Below are 27870 nucleotides of genomic sequence, written 5' to 3'. Positions count from 1 at the left end.
AAGAGGGCACGACAATGCCTATTCCCCCTCAGGAGACTGAAAAGATTTGGCATGGGTCCTCAGATCCTCAAAAAGTTCTACAGCTGCACCCATCGAGAGCATCCTGACCGGTTGCATCACCACCTGGTATGGCAACTGATCGGCCTCTGACCGCAAGGCGCAACAGAGGGTACTGCGTACAGCCCATTACATCACTGGGGCCAAGCTTCCTGTTATCCAGGACCTCTAAACCACGCTGTGTTAGAGGAAGGTCCTAAAAATTGCCAAAGACTCCAGCCACCTTAGTCATAGACTGTTCTCTCTGGTACCGCACGACAAACGATACCGGAGCGCCAAGTCTAGGTCCAAAATAATTTTTTACTGCTTCTACCCCCAAGCCATAAGACTCCTGGACATCTACTCATATCGCTACCCAGACTATTTTTATTGAACCCCCCCCCCCCCTTTTATGCTGCTGCTACTCGCTGTTAATTATCCATGCGTAGTCACTTTACCCCTACCTACATGTAGAAACTAACCAGTTCTCCGGCACGTTGACTTGGTACCGGTGGCCTCATTATTGTTATTTTATTGTTGCTCTTTTCTTTTTTACTTTAGTTAATTTTGTATATATTTTTCTTAAAACTGCATCGTTGGTTGAGGGCTTGTAAGTAAGAATTTCACGGTAAGGTCTTCATCTGTTTAATTCGGCGCATGTGACAAATACAATTTGATTTTATTTGATGTGTTGGGACCCTCTAGCCTGGCACTCGACAAAATGTAGAAGAATTATGTGACATCACCAACCTGCTGTGTAGGCAATGCTATCAGCTCTCACATTAACCTTCCAGGAGTTTGTGTTCTATGTACTGTGCATAAAAATAAATCATTCAGTCGAACCAATCCAAAGCTTCTGACAAAGGGAAGGTTACCCAGACGCAGATTAAGTCTACTCCTGGACTAATACACACTGTCAATGGAGATTCTGCATTGAGCATTTCTTATTCTATTTATTCTATGACCAGTCTTGATCTGGGTCCTGTAATTCAGGGAGGTAGCTGGGTACTGTTGAGGGGCTACCTTGCTAGCTATAGTCAGAATGAGGGTGCAACACAACAGTCTGAGGAGAGGTCATCATGACAGCATGACAAGGGGTGGACTAATAGCACAAACATACTGGTACCCAGAATACACAGTTAGGGCACTGTCGTTTTTCTTGACCATTTGATCTAACTAGGGAAAACATAGAATAACTCAGCAGCCTGAGTCCTAGCTATAGTCTAAAACCTAGGCCCAAAGCTTTTCCTGCTCAGGTAAAAGTGAGGATCCTTATTATCACTCTTGTCTTCTTTAGACCTACAGTACACTTTCAGTGCCTATCCACCCAGAGGGGATGACAGAATGTATGAGTCTCAAATGGCACCCTATTGCCTTTATAGTGCACTACTTTTGACGAGAGGCTTCTGGCTAATATAGGGAATAGGTTACCATTTGGGATGCAATCAAGACCAGCCGTGCCTCTCCCGGAGCCCCTCGGGTCTCTACAGGTTAATAGCTGCATTAATTGGTTCCTAGGGAACAAGGCAATATAGTGGACTAATGACCTGGAACCTAATGACTCAATAAACATGTTTATTATGCTTTCCTCATGGAAAAGTATTAATGGAGTACATGAACAACTCAGCAAAAAAAGAAATGTCCCTTTTTCAGGACCCTGTCTTTCAAAGATAATTCGTAAAAATCCACAGATCTTCATTGTAAAGAGTTTAAACACTGTTTCCCATACTTGTTCAATGAACCATAAACAATTAATGAACATGCACCTGTGGAATGGTCGTTAAGACACTAACAGCTTACAAACGGTAGGCAATTAAGGTCACAGTTATGAAAACTTAGGACACTAAAAGAGGCTTTTCTACTGACTCTGAAAAACACCAAAAGAAAGATGCACAGGGTCCCTACTTATCTGCGTGAACATGCCTTAGGCATGCTGCAAGGAGGCATAAGGACTGCAGATGTGGCGAGGGCAATAAATTGCAATGTCCGTACTGTGAGACGCCTAAGACAGCTGATCGTCCTTGCAGTGGTAAACCATGTGTAACAATGCCTGCACAGGATCAGTACATTCGAACATCACACCTGTGGGACAGGTACAGGATGGCAACAACAACTGCCCGAGCTACATCAGGAACACACAATCCCTCCATCAGTGCTCAGACTGTAAGGCAGGTCCTCACCAGACATCACCGGCAACAGCGTCGCCTATGGGCACAAACTCACCGTCGTTGGACAAGACAGGACTGGCAAAAAGTGCTCTTCACTGATGAGTCGCGGTTTTGTCTCACCAGGGGTGACGGTCAGATTCAAGTTTATCGTTGAAGGAATGAGCGTTACAACGATTTCTGTACTCTGGAGCGGGATTGATTTGGGGGTGGAGGGTCCATCATGGTCTGGGCCGGTGTGTCACAGCATCATCAGACTGAGCTTGTTGTCATTGCAGGCAATCTCAACAATGTGCGTTACAGGGAAGACATCCTCCTCCCTCATGTGGTACCCTTCCTGTAGGCTCATCCTGACATGACCCTCCAGCATGACAATGCCACCAGCCATACTGCTCGTTCTGTGAGTGATTTCCTGCAAGACAGGAATGTCAGTGTTCTGCCATGGCCAGCGAAGAGCCCGGATCTCAATCCCATTGAGCACGTCTGGGACCTGTTGGATCGGAGGGTGAGGGCTAGGGCCATTCCCGATAGAAATGTCTGGGAACTTGCAGGTGCCTTGGTGGAAGTGTGGGGTAACATCTCACAGCAAAAACTGGCAAATCCATGAGGAGGAGATGCACTTAATGCAGCTGGTGGTTACACCAGATACTGACTGTTACTTTTATTTTGCCCCCCCCTTTGTTCAGGTACACATTATTCCATTTCTGTTAGTCACATGTCTGTGGAACTGGTTCAGTTGTTGTCTCCATTGTTGAATCTTGTTATGTTCATACAAATATTTACACATGTTAAGTTTGCTGAAAATAAACGCAGTTGACAGTGGGAAGACGTTTCTTTGTTTGCTGAGTTTACATCATCATGACCTTTACTGGATTATTTTATTCTGGGTCAAACATATCCCACAGTGATCCCAGAAAAATAAAGGTATCTAGTCCTCTGATTTCTCAATTGAAAACAAAATATATACAGTGTATTTCTTATTATCAAGGAATTACCTGGACATTTTTAGGAAATAATAAACTATCCAAATTTAGCAACAGGTTTTCAGAGGAGAACCAAAGCTAGAGGCCATCTGTCAGATAGCTGACACAGGGGAATTATGTTACATTGAACAGTTGGCCCTGAGAAAACAATACATGCATTTAGTTGGATTTCATGGTATAGTATGTCCTAGATTTCTCCCTCAAATTGTCACACAATCACCAAGCTTGTATATAACTTACATTGCCCATTATCCATTACTGATGGATGTGATAATAGTAGTGTCAGATAGCCTAGCGGTTAGCATTTTGGACCAGTAATTGAAAGGTCGCTGGTCCGAATAAGGTGAAGGCATATAACCCTAATTTGCTCCAGGGGTGCCGTACTGCTTTGGCTGACCCAGTAAAACAACACATTTCACTGCACCTATCCGGTGTATGGGCTTACCTTTTACACGTTTAAATCCATTTATTCACTGTTGTCAATTGATCCTGAAAGTCTTGCATATCTTATGTAAGAAATTCAAAGTCATGAACTTCTGCTTTAAAAAAAAAAGTTTTATTTAAATAATAATTGTATTGCATTATACAGGAATTATCTCAAAGTGTATAAAATCAAATATAAACTTGATAAAGACTTTAAAAAAGTCCATGTATTTTTTAAAGACAAACTAGAAGAATATTTTATTTTATGCACTGAGATTGTTGTGTAATGAGTCATATACTGTGTGTGTGTGTGTGTGTGTGTGTGTGTGTGTGTGTGTGTGTGTGTGTGTGTGTGTGTGTGTGTGTGTGTGTGTGTGTGTGTGTGTGTGTGTGTGTGTATATATATATATATGTATATAGAATCATGACATCAAAATGTAGGATGAAAGGAAGGCCAGCCGACAGAGATGAGTCTTAAAGCCTGCTTTCAAGGCCCCAGCATCCCTGAGATTGTCCGGAAGAGTTCTAAAGGCGGTGGCTTGGTAGTTAAAGGCATGTCCCCTATTGTGCGGAGCCAGTTGCTAGGGGCGAGGAGCAGTTTGGCGTGGCTTGAACGTAGAGTGAGTGGAGGTTCATAGAGGGAGATTAAGTTTGACAGGTCAGTGGGTCCAATGCCATTTATGGCTTTGTAGACGAGGAGGATAAGTCCATTTTTTGAACGATAGGTATCCAGTGGAGACCAGCAAGTGAATTACACCAAGTAAATGGCAATATTTCACAAATCAGAAACTGTTTTACATGTCTGATTTTCACCATCCTCACCCCATTCATTATTGCAACTAGCCTATAAATAACAAAAAACACACAAGTGACATCACAAAAATCTAACAATCAGGACAGAAAAGGTCACACTACTGTTTAGCTTATGTTTTAGGGTACAGACCTACAGGTAGTATGTATTTACAAGCCTGTCTGATTTTAGTCATCCTAACTCCATACACAACAGGATTAAAAAGTGGCTGGCACATCAGAAAGTACACTGATAAAATAGTGTGAAGTACAGTTGGAACATTTCTCATAGGCCTATCAAATCTACTCTGGAGCAGATTTAAGAAACAGCCGAAAGAGAAGTTGAGCAGCGAGGCCAGGTGAGGAGTACAGGTGCTGAAAGCTTTCTGTCTGGTCTCAATGGAAGATTTCAAACAAATTGTCAGAATCTTAATATAAGAAAACAAAATAGTAATTAAAGGGACAACAACAGACAAAACAAGACTGTATAGTCCATAGATGTTATTAACTGTTGTGTCTGATGTTGAACAAGCAAGTTTCACTACCAGGTAGTTGTCACAGTACACTTTGTCTATAACGTTCCCACACAATTTCAAACGAATAGTTAAAGACAGTGTTATGATGCTTTTTGCAAAAGGGTACAACCATATTACACAAATTAAAAAACACACCCTGTTGGGTGTCATGATGACATTATACTGTAGTGGATAACATATAGCAAGGTACCTGTCATAGGACATGACTGATAAATTGCAGAATTCCATAGATCCATATGTGTACATGCAAAAGATCTGTAGGTAACAGTACACAGTGGAAACTGAATGGGCATCTGAAACCAAATGAATCATAAGAGCAGGAAACAAAGCAGTGCTACCATACAACTCATTCACAAACAAACTGCACAGAAACAGATACATGGGTTCATGAAGGCTTCTCTCCATACATATAACCATAATAAGCACAATGTTCGCAAAGACTATGGAGATGTATAACACAGTTAATATAATCAAATAGAAGTACTTTAAGTGTCCACTGTCACTATATCCAGCTAGCATAAATGACGTGAATTGTGTTGAGTTTTCCATTTTTCTAATAGTACATTGAAATATTTGTAGATATATTTGGCTCACAAGACTAGGGTAGCAGTGTCTATCAGGTGAAACTATCAAGCTCTTATTGACATCTCATAACTGCCACATTCTTAGAATTGCTAAAGATTTGCTAAGATTCTGCATCATTGCCACAGTAACCTGTTACGTGGCTGTCATGGACATTGAGTAGAACATACAGCAAACTTAATTCATCCCGAGTGTAGTTCACTAATATTATATATTATACAAATACAATTGACAAACTGTCTTAGCTTACCGATCTTTGCTCTACTGTTACAAACACTCCAATCATAGTGTGTAAATCAAACAGGATGCTAGTCGTGCAGAGCTGTGGTGTGGTAACACTCCTCATCATAAGTCACATACATCTCCCCACCAGAGACCAGGGTTCAATCCCTGTGTCCAACTTTCTCACTGCTTCTCCCACTTGACTGTCTCCCCCTCTGATTGTATTACTGTATAAATAAACACCAATAAAAATATGTACATGTACACATACACACACACATATATATATATATATTAATAACAGGACGTAAGTCTAGATCACCTGGTATCTTTTTCCAGATTGCATTGGTGTAGACAGACCTTTTGTATGGTCTGTGCCGGTGGGCTATTCCACACTAAACTACTGTCATATCACCGACCTTTTATACCCTTTAAAGGAAGAAAAAACTATATACAGCAGTGTGTTTACTTGAACTCCAATGACACCAATAATTAAATTGTCATGGTGTGACTCCCAGCCTCCAGTGGGTGGTTAGGCTAGTGCAGTGTCGGCTTGGCCAATAAACGGCATAAGCCGTCACTTAGTTTCTGTGTGTGTGTGTATTTGTGTGTGTGTGTTGTGTGTGTTAAGGAGTTGGAGGAGCCCAGGACTGCCTTTCTGCAATTAGTACTTTCCTGAGCACAGATTATTCTACAGTCTCAATCTCTCTCTCTCTATCTCTCTCTCTGTGTTTGTGTGAACACATGAACCATGTAGGCCATGAACAAAAATATGATTAAACAAATATATCATGGCTTCTTGCATCATTAAACAATTAATTGATATTTAGAATGCACTGCACATGCACAATTACAAAGCAGATGCATAAGACGTAGATATCGCTCCAACAATGTCTTAATTTACTTTCACCAGACAAGTTGCTCTCCAAGGCTCGGAAGACATTCATAGACAGTGTGACGAAGCCAGCGATCAAGCAGCTCCTGGATGACCTTTTGGAGGACAAGGTGCTGAACGATGAAGAGACAGAATCGGTGACGGAGGAGAACAGCACTAGGGCAGAGCAGGCACGATGCCTTATCGATATGGTGCGGAAGAAAGGGAGCAAAGCCAGTGAGAAGATGATTGCCAGAGTTCAGGAGAGAGATCCTGGACTTTATAACAAAGTGGCTCCCGGGCAGCCTGCCCAGATGAGTGAGTGAAACTGATACACCATTCAGTTACGTCTGTCACAGTGCCAAACTTCTCTTCGATTTGATAAGCGTTAGTAAAGACTTGTATCATGCTGTATTGTCCCTGCAGCACCATCATCAACCCAGTTATCACAGCAAGAGGAGCAGCCAGTGTCCTCTGTCCTCACCCCAGCGACTTTAAAATCATTCTTCAAATCTGTCAGCTTAAGCTAAAGATATGAGGTTTTTTGCATGGGTTGCGTCTCAGCGTCTGTTTTAGAAATGTTTTTGTATGAAACCATACATGATAAAGTGTTTGGTATATTCTCCTGGTAAAACCATTACCAGTATGTTCACATTTTGCACTTATAATGAACCTTCTAACATATTATTTTAGCATCAGCGAATTACGTGTCAAGAGTAGGTTTTGCTACTCCTGTTGTAACATTTGGAAAATAAGCAAGATAAGTCTGGGTGACACAAATCAGAGAACCTCACTGACCATTTTAGTCTCCCTAGCAGAGCTGGTTTAACTTGTTTTCAAGTTATCTAAACAGGTGAGTGACTATAACACAGGAGGCAGCTCTGCAGAGTGGTCACCAGCTGGCACAGCCACAAAGTCATAAAATCAGATTTTAAACCTAACCTTAACCACACTGAAAACCCGAATATCTAACCCCAACCTTAAATGAAGACCCAAAAGCAAATGTTTGTTTGAAGAATCTCAAATATAAAATATATTTTGATTTGTTTAACACTTTTATGGTTACTACATGATTCCATATGTGTTATTTCCTAGTTTTATTTACAATGTAGAAAATAGTAAAAAATAATGAAAACCCTTGGAATGAGTAGGTGTATCCAAACTTTTGACTGGTACTGTGTTTCAGAAGTCTTCAGTATTTTCACTCAATGTCTACACTCTGTTGACAGCAACAGTTCTGTAGCATTGTGGCGGGATAGATTGACTTTTTTTCCTGCACAGTTATTGAGTGTTAGCACATGAACGTTTATATTTTTAAGAGATATGCATTAGGTTGAAAAAGATATCACTAAAGTACATCTAATCACCTGAACATCTAATCAAATGGCTACCCAGACTATTTGCATTGCCCCCCTCCCTTATTTTAACCACTGCTACTCTCTGTTGTTATCATCAATGCATAGTCACTTTAATAACTCTACTTACATGTACATATTACCTCAATTACCTCGACTAACCGGTGTCCCCACACATTGATTCTGTATCGGTACCCCCCTGTAAAGATGAAGTCGGAAGTTTACATACACTTAGGCTGGAGTCACTAAAACTTGTTTTTCAACCACTGCACAAATGTCTTGTTAACAAACTATAGTTTTGGCAAGTCGGTTAGGACTTCTACTTTGTGAATGACACAAGTAATTTTTCCAACAATTGTTTACAGACAGATTATATCACTTATATCACTCACTACTGTATCACAATTCCAGGGGGTCATAAGTTTACATACACGAAGATGACTGTGCCTTTAAACAGCTTGGAAAATTCCAGAAAATTATGTCATGGCTTTATAATCTTCTCATAGGCTAATTGACATCATTTGAGTCAATTGGAGGTGTACCTGTGGATGTTTTTCAAGGCCTACCTTCAAGCTCAGTGCCTCTTTGCTTGACATCATGGGAAAATCAAAAGAAATCAACCCTCAGAAAAAAATTGTAGACCTCCACAAGTCTGGTTCATCCTTGGGAGCAATTTCCAAATGCCTGAAGGTACCACATTCATCTGTACAAACAATAGTACGCAAGTATAAACACCATGGGACCACGCAGCCGTCATATCGTTCAGGAAGGAGACGCGTTCGGTCTCCTAGAAATGAACGTACTTTGGTGCGAAGGGTGCAAATCAATCCCAGAACAACAGCAAATAACCTTGTGAAGATGCTGGAGGAAACAGGTACAAAAGTATCTACATCCAAAGTTAAACAAGTCCTATATCAACATAACCTGAAAAGTCGCTCAGCAAGGAAGAAGCCACTGCTCCAAAACCGCCATAAAAAAGACAGACTGTCACGTTCTGACCTTAGTTCCTTTGCTTTGTCTCTGTTTTAGTATGGTCAGGGTGTGAGTTGGGATGGGCAGTCTGTTTGTTTTTCTATGTTGGTTCCTGTGTTCGGCCTAGCATACTATCAGAGGCAGGTGTTGTTAGTTGTCTCTGATTGAGAATCATACTTAGGTAGCCTTTTTCCACCTCTGTTTCCTGGGTGTTTATTTTCTGTCTTTGTGTATGTCACCAGACAGGACTGTTTCGGTTTTCGTTTATTCACGTTTATTGTTTTGTTCCAGTGTTCTGTTCAGTTTGATTCATTAAATATTACATCATGAACACTTACCATGCTGCAAACTGGTCCTCCGATCCTCCTCGCTACTCCTCCTCAGAAGAGGAGGACGAGATCCGTTGCACAGACAATAGTTTTGCAACTGCACATGGGGACAAAGATCGTACTTTTTGGAGAAATGTCCTCTGGTCTGATGAAACAAAAATATAACTGTTTGGCCATAATGACCATCGTTATGTTTGGAGGAAAAAGGGGGAGGCTTGCAAGCTGAAGAACACCATCCCAACCATGAAGAACAGGGGGTGTTTTGCTGCAGGAGGGACTGGTGCGCTTCACAAAATAGATGGCTTCATGAGGGAGAAAATTTGGTAGATATATTGAAGCAACTGTCACGACTTCCGCCGAAGTCAGTTCCTCTCCTTGTTCGGGCGGCGTTTAGCGGTCAATGTCACCGGACTTCTAGCCATCGCCGATCCACCTTTCATTTTCCATTTGTTTTGTCTTGTTTTCCCACACACCTGGTTTTCCCACACACCTGATTCCCCATTACTTGTCGTGTATTTAACCCTCTGTTCACCCCATGTCTATGTTTGAAATTGTTTATCGTCAGGGTTGGCACACTTCCGGCTGGTTTTGTTTTATACCCGTGTTTTGTGGCAGCCGGTACTTTGTACTTGGGTTTTTTTGTACTTTGTGCTGCCTCACTTGTTCGTTGGGCATTTGTTTTGTGATGCAGTTGCGTTCTGTAAAGTAAAGTGCTTTGTCCACTCATCCTTGCTCTCCTGCCCCTGACTTCCATGCACCAGCTACACCCACCATTGACAGCAACATCTTAAGACATCAGTCAGGAAGTTAAAGCTTGGTCGCAAATGGGTCTTCCAAATGGACAATGACCCCAAGCATTCTTCCAAAGTTGTGGCAAAATGCCTTAAGGACAACAAAGTCAAGGTATTGGAGTGGCCATCACAAAGCCCTGACCTCAACCCTATAGGACATTTGTGGGCAGAACTGAAAAAGCATGTGTGAGCTAGGAGGCCTACAAACCCAACTCCGTTACACCAGCTCAGTAGGAATGGGCCAAAATTCACCCAACTTATTGTGGGAAGCTTTGTGGAAGGCTACTCGAAACAAGATTTGACTCAAGTTAAACAATTTAAAGGCAATGCTACCAAATACTAATTGAGTGTATGTAAACTTGTAACCCACTGAGAATGTGATGAAAGAAATTAAAGCTGAAATAAACCATTCTCTCTACTATAATTCTGGCATTTCACATTCTTAAAATAAAGTGGTGATCCTAACTGACCTAAGAGAGGGAATTTTTACTTAAATGTCAGGAATTGAAAAACTGAGTTTAAATGTATTTGGCTAAAGTGTACCCTGACCCTTCCCTTTAGATTAGGTTTTGCGGTCGGAGTCTGCACCTTTGTGGGGGGGGGGGGGGGTCATGCCCTGACCTGAGTATTCTTTGTTTTCTTTATTGTTTTGGTTAGGTCAGGGTGTGACATGGGTGATGTATGTGTTTTTTCTACTGTCTAGGGGTTTTGTAGGTTTTTGGGGTTGTTTACTATCTAGGTGTTTATATATGTCTATGGTTGCCTAGATTGGTTCTCAATTAGAGGCAGGTGTGTATCGTTGTCTCTGATTGGGAACCATATTTAGGCAGCCATCTTCTTTGGGTATTTCGTGGGTTATTGTCTATGTCTAGTTGCCTGTGTATGCACATTTATAGTATAGCGTCACGTTCGTTGTGTTGTTTTTGTAGTTTGTTTAGTGTCTGTCTTTATTAAAATATATAACATGTATTCTAATCACGCTGCGCTTTGGTCTCCTCTTTACGACGTACGTGACAGAATAACCCACTATAAAAGGACCAAGCAGCGTGATAAGGAGGAACAGTGCTTTATGGAATCGAGGACTCGAGACAAAATACTGGACGGTAAAACATCCTGGACCTGGGAGGAGGTAATGGCAGGGGACAAGACCCTGCCATGGAAGCAGGTGGAGAGAGCACAGGAGGAACGGCGACGGTATATGGGTACAAGGCTAGCACGGAAGCCCGAGAGGCAGCCCCAAGATTTTTGGGGGGCGGAGCACACAAGGATTTTGGCTAAGTCAGGTAGGAGACCTGAGCCAACTCCTCGGAGCACACGGTGTCCCCAGTACGGGTGCTTAGCCCGGTGCGCTACATCCCAGCTCCCCGCATCTGCCAGGCTTGGGTGAGGATCCAGCCAGGGCAGATTGTGCCAGCCCTGCTCTCCAGACAGCCAGTGTGTCTCCTCGGGCCAGGATATATTGCGCCGGCATTGCGCACTGTGTCTCCCGTATGTCTGCACAGCCCAGTGCGTCCTGCGCCTGCACCCCGCACGTGCCGGGCTAGAGTCACCATCCAGCCAGGACGGGTTGTGCAGGCCATTAGCTCGAGACCTCCAGTGCGACTTCACGGTCCGGTCTATCCAGTACCACCAGTGCCAACACCACGCACCAGACCTCCAGTACGCCTCCACAGCCCAGTACATCGTGTTCCTCCTCCCTGCACTCGCCCTGAGGTGCGTGTCCTCGGCCCAGTACCACCAGTGCCGGCACCACGCACCAGGCCACCAGTGCGCCTCCAGGGTCCAGTACCTCCTGTTCCTGCTCCTCGCACTCGCCCTGAGGTGCGTGTCCCCAGCCCGGTACCACCAGTGCCTGCATCACGCACCAGGCCTATAGTGCGCCTCGGCAGTCCAGTACGCCCTGTTCCTCCTCCCCGCACTCGCCCTGAGGTGCGTGTCCTCGGCCCAGTACCATAAGTGCCGGCACCACGCACCCGGCCTACAGTGCGCCTCGTCAGTCCAGAGCGTCCGGCAACAGTACCCAGTCCAGAGCGTCCGGCTACAGTACCCAGTCCAGAGTGTCCGGCAACAGTCTACATACCGGAACCTCCTACGACGGGCCGTAGACCGGAACCTCCTACGACGGGCCGTAGACCGGAACCTCCTACGACGGGCCGTAGACCGGAACCTCCTACGATGGGCCGCAGACCGGAGGGATACTCGCAGGGGGCGGGCCGATAATCTGGACAGGAAGTCACGGGACCACCCAGTTGACTCTGACAATTCAGTAAATTTCTGGCTATTGAGATAAATCAGAAATTTCCTCGTGTCCACAGTGTCTTCCTACTGTACAGAAAACAGGTCAACAGTCCTTATGTAACGGTTTTCTTCTGGTGAAAGAGAGGCGGGCCAAAATGCAGCGTGGTTAGTTTTGTACGTCTTTAATAAAGATGAAATTACAACAATCCACAAAACAAGAAACATGAAAAAACCGAAACAGTCCTATCTGGTGCCACAAACACAAAGACAGGAACAATCACCCACAAGAGACCTAAAGAATATGGCTGCCTAAATATGGTTCCCAATCAGAGACAACGATAAACACTTGCCTCTGATTGAGAACCACTCTAGGCAACCATAGACTTACCTAGAGTACTACTCTAACCACAATCCCATAACTACAAACAACCCCAGACAAAACAAACCACATAAATCCCCATGTCACACCCTGGCCTCACCAAAAAACTAACGAAAACACAGAATACTAAGGCCAGGGCGTGACACCTTAGGATGAAATATGTAGCCTCTACAGTAGGATCTAAAAATGGCTTCCATAAAATGAATACATAACATGTTACAGCAAATACACATTATACACCTATTTAATGAAATAGAAAAATCTGAAGAAATATCACATTATTCTTCAAGTTATGAGTCCTTCAGTTTGATACGTTGTTAAGGAAAGTGTTTAAATGTCAGTGGCGCAATTGGCACCACTTCTCCCTCTTTCCACAAAGAATATCATAGCCTGCCTCTCCTCCCTTTTCTAAGAATCCACATCTGTGGCACCCCCAGAAATGTGTGTGAATCATGTGGATGGTCTGGTGAACTGAAAAAAGTGGCTGTTATTTGTCTCCTGACCTCCTTCAGGGGACACCCAGTGTAGTAAAAAGGGGAGGAACAGCTGAGTGATAGAGGTGTCTGGAAAGCCACTTAGTGACAGGAATGGCTGACCCCCCTTCACACCATTTATGGGTGAACTATGTATCTTTGCCTGGAGGGTGTGTGACAGTCCCCCTTGTGGTTTCAGCTTGGATGGGTTTCCCAAGCTGTGAACCTAACTGTAGGAGTAGCCACGAGGTGTCCAATGGCGGGTGTGTTTCCCAACCACGTTGTTCTTTCAGCCATCTTGGTTGACGTAGGCAGTAAATTGGTGACAAGGTTAATGGCACGTGACATTCAGGCAATACACCATTACATTTCCTTTCTTATGAGTGGACGCCATAGCACTTTGTGGTTGTATGGAAGACTGTACATGGCAGTTTGGTCCCAAATAAATCTAAAGAGGACAAAAATAGGTAACTAAACACATTAATTCTGGTTACCACACCTTAACAATCTAAGCAGATATTTTTATGAAGTCCATACAATGGATTAAATGACTATTAGGAGACTTGTGTAATTTGTATTACCTAGGGTGATTCTATTTCAGTGGTTTGTTGCTTTACCCTTTACATTGGCAAGAAAAAGTACCTGGATTTCTGCATAAATTGGCCATACAATTTGATCTGATCACAACAATAGACAAACAGTGTGCTGAAACTAATAACACACCAATTATTGTATTTTTCTTGTTAACATTGAATACATAATTTAAACATTCACATTGTAGGTTGTAAAAAGTATGTGAACCCCTAGGCTAATGACTTCTCCAAAAGTTAATTGCAATCATTAGTAAGCTAACCTAGAGTCCAATCAATGAAACGAGATTGGAGATGTTGGTTAGAGCTGCCCTGCAACATAAAACACACTCACAAGATGTGAGTTTGCTACTCACAAGAAGCATTGCCTGATGTGAACCATGCCTTGAACAAAAGAGAACTCAGAAGGCCTAAGAATAAGAATTGTTGACTCACAAAAAGCTGGAAAGTGTTACAAAAGTGTCTCTAGAAGCCTTGATGTTCATCAGTCCACGATAAGACAAATTGTCTATAAATGGAGAAAGTTCAGCACTGTTGCTACAGTACTCTCCCTACGAGTGGCTGTCCTGCAAAGATGACTGCAAGAGCACAGCGCAGAATACTCAATGAGGTTAAGAAGAATCCTAGGGTGTGAGCTAAAGACTTACAGAAAACTCTGTAACATGCTAACATCTCTGTTGACGAGTCTACAATAGGTAAAACACTAAACATGAATGGTGTTCATGGAAGGACACCACGGAAGAAGCCATGGCTGTCTAAAAAAAACATTGCTGCACGTCTGAAGATCGCAAAAGAGCAGCTGGATGTTTCACAGCGATACTGGCAAAATATTCTGTGGACAGATGAAACTAAAGTTGAGTTGTTTGGAAGGAACACACAACACTATCTGTGGAGAAAAAAGGCACAACAACATCAAAACCTCATCCCAACTTTAAAGTATTGTGGAAGGAGCATCATGGTTTGGGGCCTCAGGACCTGGACAGCTTGCTACGATCGATGGAAAAATGAATTCCCAAGTTTATCAAGACATTTTGCAGTAGAATGTAAGGCTATCTGTCCCCCAATTGAAGATCAACAGAAGTTGGGTGATGCAACAGGACAACGACCCAAAACACAGAAGTAAATCAACAACAGAATGGCTTCAACATAAGAAAATATGCCTTCTGGAGTGGCCCAGTCAGAGTCCTGACCTCAACCCAATTGAGATGCTGTGGCATGACCTCACGATAACAGTTCACACGAGACATCCCAAGAATAATGCTGAACTGAAACAGTTTTGTAAAGAGGAATGGTCCAAAATTACTCATGACCTTTGTGCAGGTCTGATCTGCAACTACAGAAAACGTTTGGTTGAGGTTACTGCTGCCAAAGGAGGGTCAACCAGTTTTTAAAGCCAAGGGTTCACATAACTTTTTACACCCTGTACTGTGAATGTTTACACAGTGTGTTCAATAAAGACATGAAAACATATTGTTTGTGTTATTAGTTTAAGCAGACTGTGTTTGTCTATTGTTGTGAATGTTATCTGATGAAGAACAGATAACATTTTAGGATCAATCTATGCAGAAATCCAGGTAATTCCAAAGGGTTCACATACTGTTTCTTGCCACTGTATATCCAAATGTAATTCTAGAATACTGCTGTAGATTACTGAGAATGTTCAAGATAAAGCTAATTTTCTCACACAATACAAACAAACAGCTAAAAAACAAAGACCAAATGACAATTACAAGTCAACTTAGTTTTAAAGAGCACAACATCTTCTTTAATATGACACCACATTCATGTCGATTGGAATAACACTAAGTTTGTCTTGCATTGTGTAGAACCTCATTATCAAAAAACGAATAATGCAAAAAAACCTTGAGTATTTGAATTGTAGTACATTTGACTAAATTACTCACTCAAAATGTATCCAGTTTAATACATTATACATATTTAAAAAATCATCCAAAATTCCCCCGAACCTCCCTACTGGCTGTAGAATGAGCCCACAATGTCTTTTGAATCCTAGAAACGCCCCTGATTAATGTCACTTGTAATGTGTAATTGCTCCGGGGTTGCCATGGCATACCCTGTCCTTGACACTCTCACTATATTATTAGTATTAATTAAACCATATGTGTATTATTATATTTTTTTTTTTACAAATACCCACCTGGAATCTGTGACAAACAATCGACAATTGTGAGTAATAAATATAATTTGAATGCATCAGGGACCTCTCCTCTCATCAATGGAAATGCGTATGCAACCAAACCTGCATGTTTGTCTACAGAAGTGGCTTTTAGAATCTAGGATCCTTAGCAACTAAACTGTCTGTATTTTCTATTCTCTTAGCAGATCAAGACCGGAGAGTGAAAATCATTTTACATAAACTTGACCATATCAGGATTTTCACTCTCAGGTCACAGGTCAACATAATATGAGGAACAATGTGTTTGGAGTACCTTTCTGGTGCAGTAAACTTCTTGTTAGGCCCAGTTTGATATGGTTGCATCATTCATATCAGACCAGTCTGAAGGGAAAACATTAAGCCTAATAACATTTTGTACCTCCCTGGGACTAACCCTTCAATTGGTCTAACGAGAGACAGCTATCATGGGCTACCTCTGTTTTTGTTTCAGCTTCCCTGGTCTCACAGGTTGCTAAATAGTTGTCAAGGGAATTGAAAGATACAGTGGACTAATGACCTGTTTTGTGAAGACTGATGGCCAAATACAGTAAATACAATCATTTGTCACGTGCTTCGAATACAACAGCTGTAGACCTTACAGTGAAATGCTTACTTACAGGCTCTAACCAACAGTGCAATTTTTAAGTAAAAAATAGATATTAGGTGAACAATAGATAAGTATAGAAATAAAAAACAACAGTAAAAAGAGTGAAAAATAACAGTAGCGAGGCTATATACAGGCACTGGTTAGTCGGGCTAAATGAGATAGTGTGTACATGTAGGTATGGTTAAAGTGACTATGCATATATGATAAACAGAGTGTAGCAGCAGCGTAAAGGGGGGGGGGGGGGGGGGGGGGGGCACAATGCAAATAGTCCGGGTAGCCATTTGATTACCTGTTCAGGAGTCTTTTGCCTTTTGGTAAAAGCTGTTGAGGTCTTTTGGTCCTAGACTTGGCACTCCGGTACCACTTGCCATCCGGAAGTAGAGAGAACAGTCTATGACTGGGGTGTCTGGACAATTTCACAATGTTTAGGGCCTTCCTCTGACACCGCCTGGTGTAGAGGTCCTGTATGGCAGGCAGCTTGGCCCCAGTGATGTACTGGGCCATACGCACTACCCTCTGTAGTGCCTTGCGGTCAGAGGCCGAGCAGTTGCCGTACAAGGCAGTGATGCAACCAGTCAGGATGCTCTCGATGTTGCAGGTGTAGAGCTTTTTGAGGATCTGAGGACCCCTGCCAATTCCTTTTAGTTTCCCGAGGGGGAATAGGCTTTGTCGTGCCCTCTTCACTACTGTCTTGATGCATTTGGACCATTCTAGTTTGTTGGTGATGTGGACACCAAGGAACTTGAAGCTCTCAACCAACTCCACTACAGCCCCGTCGATGAGAATGGGGGCGTGCTCGGTCCTCCTTTTCCTGTAGTCCAAAATCATCTCTTTTGTCTTGGCAACGTTGAGGGAGAGGTTGTTATTCTGGCACCACTCGGCCAGGTCTCTGGCCTCCTCACTATAGGCTGTCTCATCGTTGTCGGTGATCAGGCCTACCACTGTTGTGTCATCTGCAAAGTTAATGATCGTGTTGGAGTCGTGCCTGACCACGCAGTCGTGGGTGAACAGGGAGTACAGGAGGGGACTGACTCAATGTTTTCAAAAAGTAAAATTAATAGTCAAATAATTTACACGTCAAAGCAACGTTTCTCAGCTCAATGAAATCGTCTTTGGATCATTGGCTCAAATGCATAAACATCTTGACATCTTTACGAAATGAAAATACACATATTAAAGCCACACAATACAGGCTTTCAATGCAGAACAAAGATGTCTTCAAATGCCAACATCAAACGGAAAGTACAGCATGCTACTGTAGCCTGCGCATAACAGTTTAGCAATGGAAATCTCAACTAAGGGCCACCAAAGACCATATCTATAACGACAAATTATAGCCAGCATCCACACTAGAGGAACGTTTCTAGTTTCACAGTAGCCTAGGTCTACACCTGTCAATCAACTGATTAACGCATTCTACTGCACGCTGTATATGCCTATTAATAAGGTGGTGACACAGACAATAGTACTGTCAGGGTATGTTCATTGACATAGTGCTGCAAATATAACTAAACATAATGTTAAACTGTACATGTAAAGAGGTGATTTTCATTGTTACAATTGTTGTGAAGTCATTTGGATTTGATCATTGTATCTTCATCCAATCAATGTGATCACATTCTTAATTGATTATGACCAAATACTCACATGATTAAAGAGACAGGGTTGGCGCATCTTGTAGGATTGGGGATGGTGAAATAAGCTGTTCAACAGGCTGTTCAATCAGCTGTCAATTAACTGATAGGCCATCATCTAAAATCAGACAATCAACTCAGCCAGTGAAACACAAACATTATCGGTTTTCACACCATCCATTGACAACATAGGGCTGGCTACCTGCAATCAAAAATATTTCCCTGGAGACTAGGCCAATACCCAAACTATTTTGATAAACTACGATATTGCATTTTGTCTCTGTTCATTCAGTTAAGACTTAAGACTTCACTTAATTGAACACATTTTTTACAGTTGATTAGCAACCTTAGGTTCGCTAGAAACCTGCACTGTTTTTATGTAATTAGAAAGACAGAGAAATGTGTTTAAATTACCTCATCCTAACATCAAGAAATGCCTACTCACAATTGGTCAAAATCACACAATGCACACCGATGATGCCATTGGAATCGCTTCCCTTCCCCTATCTTTTTTTTACTATAAAAACAAAGAAACGTTTCACATATGTGGATGTTAGGATGGTGCTGGAGATGGGCAAGTTTCCCTTTAAGATGTCCTCTTTATAGATAATATATAGATACAAAATTAATGAGCTGCCTTCTTGCGTGTTTCTTGTTTTACAATCTTTCTTTCTACAACATTGCATTCCATTCCGTAGGCTACCTCACCATTCAACCTGGACAACCTGGACTAAAGTAAGTCTGTTTCCCTCCATTTAGTATGTTCGCTAAGAATTACAATTTGCATGATATGTTACAAATTTTAATTCTAATTCTAATTTGATGTGGCTAATGTTAGCTAGTTCGCTAACGTTAGCTAGGTTAGAAGTTAGGGTTAAGGTTAAGGTTAGGAGTTAGGTTAAAGGGTTAAGATTAGGGTTATCTAACATGTTAAATATCTAAAAAGTAGAAAATATTTGCAAAGTTGCTGATTAGCTAAAATGCTAAAGTTGTTCATGATGAGATTCAAATGCGTAACTTTTGGCAAGGAAAAGCCAAGTATTGTCACAATAAAAACAGATTTCAACAGTCATGAGTTTGGAATTTCTGTGAATTTCACCAGTCTGAGTCTTCAGCTTTGGAAGGACCTGGATCTTCACACATGCTAATAGCTCTTAATAACACCTTGACCATTGTTCTCATTCATCCTGATCAGTTCTGCATAAATCTTCTCCAAATCTGTGCAGTAGCTTAGTCTTTGGAATTAGTTAATATATTTTTAAAAATATCTTAAAGACTAATACACTATTAAGTTATTGGAATCTATATTCATACAACTATTGTCATTCCATCGTTTCAAGATCCAATATCAAATAAAACTTCAACTCTAACATTATTTTTATTTTCAAACTGTATTTTCACACGAAATTAAGGATAAAAAACTAACAAAAGGGAATAAAACACATGAATCAAAGAACAAAAAACAAAGGCTGTGGAAAATAAAGTTGGCTTTAATAGGACAAACTAAAAAGTCAGACTGTCAAATAGTATTTAAACAGCTCAAGCAGTTTCACTGCACAATGCAAAGTTCCATAGTTCTGAATGAATTGTGAACAATGATGAGTGAGAAAGTTACAGCCGGACAAATATCATACCCCCAAGACATGCTAACCTCTCACCATTAAAATAACAGGGGAGCTTAGCATTATTTTTTGGGGGGGTATGATATTTGTGTAATCGTTATTCACGATTATTTCAGGACTATCCATAATCATAGCATCCACATTAATGTAGAAGTATACTGAAACATATTTTATTCTTATTTAAAAGTCACTCCAAAATGTCACAATACATGATTTACCATGAATTGCTATTCGGCACAAAATAATCTGAAACACAACCAAAACAAACAGCAAATGCATCCAACAAGTTTGTAGAGTCACAATCATTCCGTGCTTGGAATATGGTACAAAATACTAAACTTTTTAATAATTTAATGAGAGCCTAAGGGGGGGTATCAACTAAAGTATATTGAATTGTTTTAACCTCTATGGCTTTGGTGTCCCTATACCGTGACGGTTGTCACTAACGTGCGCTAATGTGACTAGCATGACGGTGTAAGTAACAGCAAACTTTCCAGGACATAGACATGTCTTATATGGGCAGAAAGCTTAAATTCTTATTAATCTAACTGCGCTGTTCAATGCACAATAGCTATTACATTGAAAAAAGACCATGCTATTGTTTGAGGAGAGTGCACAACAAAAAAAATGTTGTCATGGAAACTGGCTTGATACATTTGAAGATAAAAAATGTACTTACATTCAGTAATGATCCATAATGTATGCCATTCCTGAGAGTGTGTAAACTTACATTTTGTATTACTATGTCATTTTTGTATTTTCCCTATAGTTATGTACTTGAAAATGTATCAATTGACCAATTCGGCACATTTGGGCAGACTTGATAAAACATATTGTGCAGTATTGCAATGCTTCTCTGGATCAATCTGAAACTTTGCATACACACGGTTTCCATCTAGTGGCAGAAATCTAAATTGCACCTAGATTCCTATATTATAAATTGGCCTTTCTCATTTCAAAGATGATACAAAAATAATAATAGAAAACGCCTGTTTTTTGGTTTGTATTATCTTTCACCAGATCTAATGTGTTATATTCTCCTACATTACTTTCACATTTCCACAAACTTCAAAGTGTTACCTTTCAACTGGTATCAATAATATGCATATCCTTGATTCAGGTCCTGAGCTACATACAGGCAGTTAGTCATTTTAGACAAAGATTGCGAAAAAGGGTCCAGTCCTTATTAAGGTCATACCAGGGAACATTTTGCTATTGCATTTTTAATTTTACAACCGCTTGAAGTACAGTTGAAGTCTGAAGTTTACATACACCTTAGCCAAATACATTTAAACTCAGTTGTTCACAATTCCTGACATTTAATCCTAGTAAAAATGCCCTGTTTTAGGTCAGTTAGGATCACCACTTTATTTTAAGAATGTGAAACATAATATAGATTTTTCATTATGGGGTATTGTGTGTAGATTGATGAGATTTTTATTTATTTAATCAATTTTAGAATAAGGCTGTAATGTGACAAAATGTGGAAAAAGTCAAATGGTCTGAATACTTTCCGAATACACTGTATACTTCCATTCATCACTTTATATACATCACAGAATACTGAAATATAACAAAATAGTTTGACATAGAAACACAGGTTTCTTGAGATATTCTTTATTAATTATGAAATTATGAAAAATATGAATAACATTTCACCCATGAGGCCAAAAAGGGTGTTTTTTTGTCATTGACTGCATCTGGTGAGTGGAACTGTGTTTTTTGTAATAATAATGTATATCTTTTTTTGTTTTTTCTCAGTCTGATTGGGTGGGCCTGGTAGGGCCTGGCTCCCCAGTGAGTGGGCCTGTGTCCACCCAGGCCCGCTCATGCCTCCGCCCCTGATGCACATTTTTCAATACCTGGTTTGCATACCAATTTTTGCCTTAGTTGGAATTTACTGGTAGATATGAAACGTCTTTCCTACATACTACACACCGGCTACCGCCGACATTCTCCTGTGAGCTGCTCCATGCCAAAGCCAGTTGAGAGCTGAGCGCTCTTGCTGTCTGCAGATGATATTCTGCAGAAAATAGGCTATATGTGCGGCTGTGGCACGCATGTGGATATATTTCACAATTTTCAATTGTGTATGCTACTTCTGCATGATTTCACTATTGTACTACATAATTGATAAGTTGTATAACTGCACTACACTACTTTGATACGCATCAGTGGGGATTAAGAAGTGACTATACACAATGCCCACTGAAAAAGAAGTGGGTATATGGCTTATACCATAGCCTCTACTACAACACTGGCCCTTTGTGTTTTACAAAAAGTGCACTCTCCTACATAAGTGCACTGGTATTACCATTGATGTCCTTTCAGCATCATGAACCTGTCACACACTGAAGGCTTAGGTCCAGTAGGTTCGCACTGAGCAAACATGTCTACAATAGATATAAAGACTGTTCAGGCATTCACGTTTCAAAAAAGGAGTGCACAGTATACATTTGGCCTGACGAAGCGGTTTTATGCACTTATTGAGCAGAAGCTGATAATTAAGAGTTTACAGTCCTCTGGTCTCGGCTGGTCTCGGGAAGAAATAAGAGTCCTCACTGTCAAAAAGAGTCAAGACCGAGTACAAATGTATCTTACACGAGACAAGACCAAGACACTCAAAATGTGGTTGTGAGTACTGCAACACTGCAAAAAAAACATATACTGGGCCATAGTCCAAAACACATTGGCCATGGAGGTGCACATTTGGTGTGCAATACCATTTTCCATACAATCTTGCAAAGCTCTCACAGAACTGTTGTATAAAGTGGCAGTGAGCCTCTCCAACTCGCTCAATGTTACAGGCTTTGTTACAGGCTTGTTACAGGCTTTGCTTACATCCCACTGGTCAAAAACTGGTTGAATCAACATTGTTTCCAACCCCCAAATTAAATGTGATGTTGAATCAGCGTGAAAAACTGATTGGATTTGAAAAAAGACATCAACGTAAGGGAATTTAGTCATTTTTTCACCCAACTTTTAACCTAAATCCAATGATATTGTGAAATGTTTGTTGATTTCACTTTGAATTGACGTTAGTTGACAACTCAACCAAATGTAAATCAAAATCTAGACGTTGAACTGACATCTGTGCCCAGTGGGATGTCTATGGGCTGGAAATATGGACATTTGAATAACTTGTTCATACAGTATAGTAGGTTTGGCTGATTATAGAAACATAATTACCCATCAGAGCACTAAATCTAACTAAGTCTCCACATTTGCGGGATGTTGTGGAACACTGGCACTAAACATCTCTGGGGAGCACAAGGGAGAAATGTAATATTGTTTAGAAAAGATATGCGTGTCAGCTAAATTCTTTATGTTTGACTAGCGAAAACTCCCTAATTCCAGAATACCATTCACTATAAAACAAAGTCAAAGATGGATGTGCCCATTGCCTGAAAAATGTGAACTTAGTTTGGCCACTTTTCAGCACGATAAAAAATCTTCGATGTACTTGTTACAGTGTATAGAAGATCCGGAGCACATGACTTGACAAGTCATTTACCGTTTCTGACAAATCACAAAGCAAATAAAATGTTATCACATCACAGATCCTCACACTAAATACAAGCCTACTGCCTAGCCTAACCGCCGCGTGAAAGCTAAGCAGGGATGAAACCATTTTGGGAGGTTATTTTCATTTGTGGGAGGGTTTTCAAGTCCAGGGGTGTCACGTTCTGACCTTAGTTCCTTTAATTTGTCTTTGTTTTAGTATGGTCAGGGCGTGAGTTGGGTGGGTTGTCTATGTTCCGTGATATGGTTCTCAATCAGAGGCAGGTGTCATTAGTTGTCTCTGATTGAGAATCATACTTAGGTAGCCTTTTCCCACTTGTGTTTCGTGGGTGTTTATTTTCTGTGTCTGTGTGTTCCACACAGAACTGTTTCGGTTAGTTATTTCACGTGTCGTTTATTGTTTTGTTTCAGTGTTCGCTTGTTTTAATAAAGAGACTGAACACGTACCACGCTGCACATTGGTCCTCTCCTCGTCGGAGGAGGAGGAAGACAACCGTTACAGAAACACCCACCACCAAAAGACCAAGCAACGTGGTAACAGGCAGCAGCAGCGATCTCAGTACTCCTGGTCATGGGAGGAGATTCTGGACGGCAAGGGAGCCTGGGCATAGGCTGGAGAATATCCCCGCCCCAAGGCTGAGCTGGAGGCAGCGAGCTGGAGGCGGTGGTATGAGGAGGCAGCACGGCAGTTCGGCTGGAAGCCTGAGAGGCAGCCCCAAAAATGTCTTGGGGGGGGGGGGGGGGGACACGGGGAGTGTGGCTAAGTCAGGTAGGAGACCTGAGCCAACTCCCCGTGCTTACCGTGGAGAGAGGTAGACCGGGCAGGCACCGTGTTATGCCGTAAGGCGCACGGTGTCCACGGTGCGCAGGCATAGACCGGTGCGGTACATAGCAGCGCCTCGTATCGGCCGGGCTAGAGTGGGCATCGAGCCAGGTGCCATGAAGCCGGCTCAGCGCATCTGGTCTCCAGTGCATCTCCTTGGGCCGGGGTACATATCACCAGCCCTACGCATGGTGTCCCTGGTTCGCCAGCACAGCCCCTGCAGGCTATTCCACCTTGCCGCACTGGCCTGGCTACAGGGAGCATTCAGCAAGGTAGGGTTGGACAGGCTCGGTGCTCGAGAGCTCCAGTGAGCTCCAGTGAGCCTTCACGGTCCGGTCTATCCGGTGGCAGCCCCCCGCACCAGGCTGTCTCTCCATCTCCTTCCTACAGGTGCTCCCGCCTGTCCAGCGCTGCCAGAGTCTCCCTCCAGTCCGGATCTGCCAGAGTCTCCCTCCAGTCCGGATCTGCCAGAGTCTCCCTCCAGTCCGGATCTGCCAGAGTCTCCCTCCAGTCCGGATCTGCCAGTCTCCCTCCAGTCCGGATCTGCCAGAATCTCCCTCCAGTCCTGAGCTGCCGGAGTCGCCCTCCAGTCCTGAGCTGCCGGAGTCGCCCATCTGTCCTGAGCTGCCGGAGTCACCCGTCTGTCCTGAGCTGCCGGAGTCGCCCGTCTGTCCTGAGCTGCCGGAGTCGCCCGTCTGTCCTGAGCTGCCGGAGTCGCCCATCTGTCCTGAGCTGCCGGAGCCGCCCGTCTGTCCTGAGCTGCCAGAGCCGCCCGTCCGTCCTGAGCTGCCGGAGTCTCCCGTCCATTCGGGACCCGTGGATAGGGTCCCCAGTCCGAGGTCGGCGACGAGGGTCGCCGCTCTAAAGAGGCCATGGAGGCGGGCTAAGAGGTGGACAAGGACTATGGTGGAGTGGGGTCCACGTCCCGCGGACAGACACCCACCCAGACCCTCTGACCTTAATTCCTTTGATTTGTCTTTGTTTTAGTATGGTCAGGGCGTGAGTTGGCCTGGTATGGTTCTCAATCAGAGGCAGGTGTCGTTAGTTGTCTCTGATTGAGAATCATACATAGGTAGCCTTTTCACACTTGTGTTTCGTGGGTGTTTATTTTCTGTGTCTGTGTGTTCCACACGGAACTGTTTTGGTTAGTTATTTCACGTGTCGTTTATTGTTTTGTTTTGTTTATTTTGTTTTGTTTTAATAAAGAGCGCATTGGTCCTCTGATCCTCGTCGGAGGAGGATGAAGACAGCCGTTACAAGGTGGGTATAAATGGCGGAAGGTATCGTGAGGGATATGATGCAGGAAATATTACTATGATGGAGGATTTATCAATAAATGAGGGGCAAACACAGGAGAAGTTAATACGCTAAATAAAAATAAAACCCCTGGAAGGGGGGTCTGAGCTGGCAACCCTGATGTACCACAGGGGCGGCAGGGTATCCTAGTGGTTAGAGCGTTGGACTAGTAACCGGAAGGTTGCAAGTTCAAATCGCCGAGCTGACAAGGTACAAATCTGTCGTTCTGCCCCTGAACAGGCAGTTAACCCACTGTTCCTAGGCCATCATTGAAAATAAGAATTTGTTCTTAACTGACTTGCCTAGTTAAATAAAGGTAAAATTAAAAAATAGTTACAATCTGATGCCGCGTTCAAAACCACTGAGAACTAAGAAATTGCAGACTTTAGTACGTTCAAGACAACTGAGAACTTGGGAAGAAAGTGACTTTTGACTGTGAAAATCTTTTTGAACAGTCATCCAGCTTAAAAAAAAAAATATTGAACGGAATTAGATGATTAATCATACAAAGTCTGTGTATTTGTATGGTCTCTGAACCATACGTGACTGAACGTGACACAGATAAACAAACACATCTACTTCTCATTTACTCTCATCCTATACATCTTCACCATTTTTGTGAATCTGATACTGATCGTTACCATTTTTCTGGAGAAAATGTTGCATGAACCTATGTATTTATTTCTCTGTAATCTGTGTATTAATGGTATCTATGGCGCTTCAGCTTTCTACCCAAAGATACTTTATGACCTTTTATTTGACTCTCATTTGATAACATACCCTGGGTGCATGACCCAGATATTGGTAATCTACTCCTTTGCTTTCTGTGAATTCACCAGCTTGACAGTGATGGCATATGACAGGTATGTTGCCATCTGTAAACCGTTACAATACCACTCTATCATGACTACTCGAAAAGTGTGGACCCTGCTTCTTCTTACGTGGCTTTTCTCATGGCTAGAAAGTAGCATTGGGATGGGACTAACAGCTAGGTTACCCCTCTGTGGCGTCGACATCGATAAACTCTACTGCTCAAACTGGGCGGTCGTGAAGCTCTCATGTGTTGACACCACTCTGAACAACCTTTACGGCTTCATTGCCACTTTTTCTCACATCTCTCAAATGATACTCATCGTGATTTCTTATGTGAACATCATCAAAGCGTCTTTGCGTTCCCGGGCGGAGAGGAAGAAGTTCATGCAGACCTGTCTGCCTCATCTGATCACCCTCACTAACTTCACCATATCCCTCACCTTCGATGTGATGTTTGCTCGCTACGGCAGCAACACCAGCCTGCTGGCCCTGAGGAATATCATGGCGGTGGAGTTCCTTGTTGTGCCTCCTCTGGTGAACCCTATCATATACGGGATGAAACTCACTCGGATTCGGAATAGAGTTGGACAGATGTTTAAACTTAAAGTTGCTGCCTTGACCTAATTTATTGTGGTGATGTACTGTAGTGTGTATCAATATATCTTTCTTGTTGATCTATTTTACATAAAGCTTGGCCATTTGCATATGTTATTTTTAATGGAAATTAGGAAGGAAAATGTGCATCTCGTTCACAATTAAACACGTGGTACTTTATTTATTGAAATATTAAAATTATGATATTTGATCCATCAATGGCCTTCGTCAGAAAAATATTTCAAGGACATGATGTGTAATAACCTTGGCCCACATATTTGTTGTTTTAATGATAGAGAGCATTTGGAGTCATGGAGTCATCTTCTTACCCTGACCAATTAAGTGAAATTAGCTGTGTATATGTCACACGTGAGACAAATGCCATTTGATTACTTTGCACGTTTTAGCCCATGTAATCCTAATCTAGTGCTTGCTAATTGATTAATTGAGAAGTGTGATTAGCTCCCTGTTGTTCCATGCGAAAGGATTTACTCTGCCCAAAATCTGTACATGAAAAATAATCCCACTGTCACGTTCTGACCTCTATTTCCTTTGTTTTGCATTTATTTAGTATGGTCAGGGCGTGAGTTGGGTGGGCAGTCTATGTTTGTTTTTCTATGTTTTGGGTCAGTTCTATGTTTTCGGCCTAGTATGGTTCTCAATCAGAGGCAGGTGTCATTAGTTGTCTCTGATTGAGAATCATACTTAGGTAGCCTGGGTTTCACTGTTTGTTTGTGGGTGATTGTTCCTGTCACTGTGTTTGGTGTCACAGGATAGGACTGTTTTGCGTTTTCACATTTCTTGTTTTTTGTTAGTTTGTTCATGTGTAGCTGCGCTTTGGTCTTGTTTTTTGTTAGTTTGTTCATGTGACGCTGCGCTTTGGTCTGCTTCTCTTCCTCCTACAGACGAACGCCGTTACAGAATCACCCACCACAACAGGACCAAGCGGTGTGGTAATGGGCAAAGGAAAAAGCAGCAGCAGGAGCAGCGCGAGGAGGTATGGACATGGGAGGACGAATTAGACGGTAAAGGACCTTGGGCTCAGC

At 42.2% G+C, this 27870-nt stretch overlaps 1 protein-coding gene and 1 pseudogene across 1 annotated transcript; one reads left to right on the top strand and one right to left on the bottom strand.

The window, feature by feature from the left end:
- Positions 1-4594: 4594 nt before the first annotated feature.
- On the bottom strand, positions 4595-5481 carry LOC139382781 (olfactory receptor 11A1-like; annotated as a pseudogene).
- Positions 5482-5819: 338 nt separating this feature from the next.
- On the top strand, positions 5820-26854 carry LOC139382253 (olfactory receptor 4S1-like). The gene is made up of 4 exons (XM_071126117.1): positions 5820-5841; positions 6650-6928; positions 16614-16681; positions 25979-26854. Exons 1-4 carry the CDS (start codon positions 5820-5822, stop codon positions 26852-26854), a joined length of 1245 nt encoding a protein of 414 aa, XP_070982218.1.
- Positions 26855-27870: the final 1016 nt, after the last annotated feature.

Source organism: Oncorhynchus clarkii, chromosome 24 (assembly GCF_045791955.1).
Source record: "Oncorhynchus clarkii lewisi isolate Uvic-CL-2024 chromosome 24, UVic_Ocla_1.0, whole genome shotgun sequence".
Taxonomy (NCBI): domain Eukaryota; kingdom Metazoa; phylum Chordata; class Actinopteri; order Salmoniformes; family Salmonidae; genus Oncorhynchus; species Oncorhynchus clarkii.
The sequence above is the reverse complement of the archived record's forward strand: the minus strand, read 5'-3'. Positions and strand labels throughout refer to the sequence as shown.

What these genes read in the sequence shown, in the direction of transcription:
- LOC139382253 (XM_071126117.1), top strand. Translation starts at nt 5,820, where the DNA reads ATGCTAGTCGTGCAGAGCTGTG. An exon ending in GCTAGTCGTGCAGAGCTGTG is followed by an intron (nt 5,842 to 6,649) that starts GTGTGGTAACAC and finishes TACTTTCACCAG; the next exon opens with ACAAGTTGCTCTCCAAGGCT. An exon ending in CGGGCAGCCTGCCCAGATGA is followed by an intron (nt 6,929 to 16,613) that starts GTGAGTGAAACT and finishes AAAAAACAACAG; the next exon opens with TAAAAAGAGTGAAAAATAAC.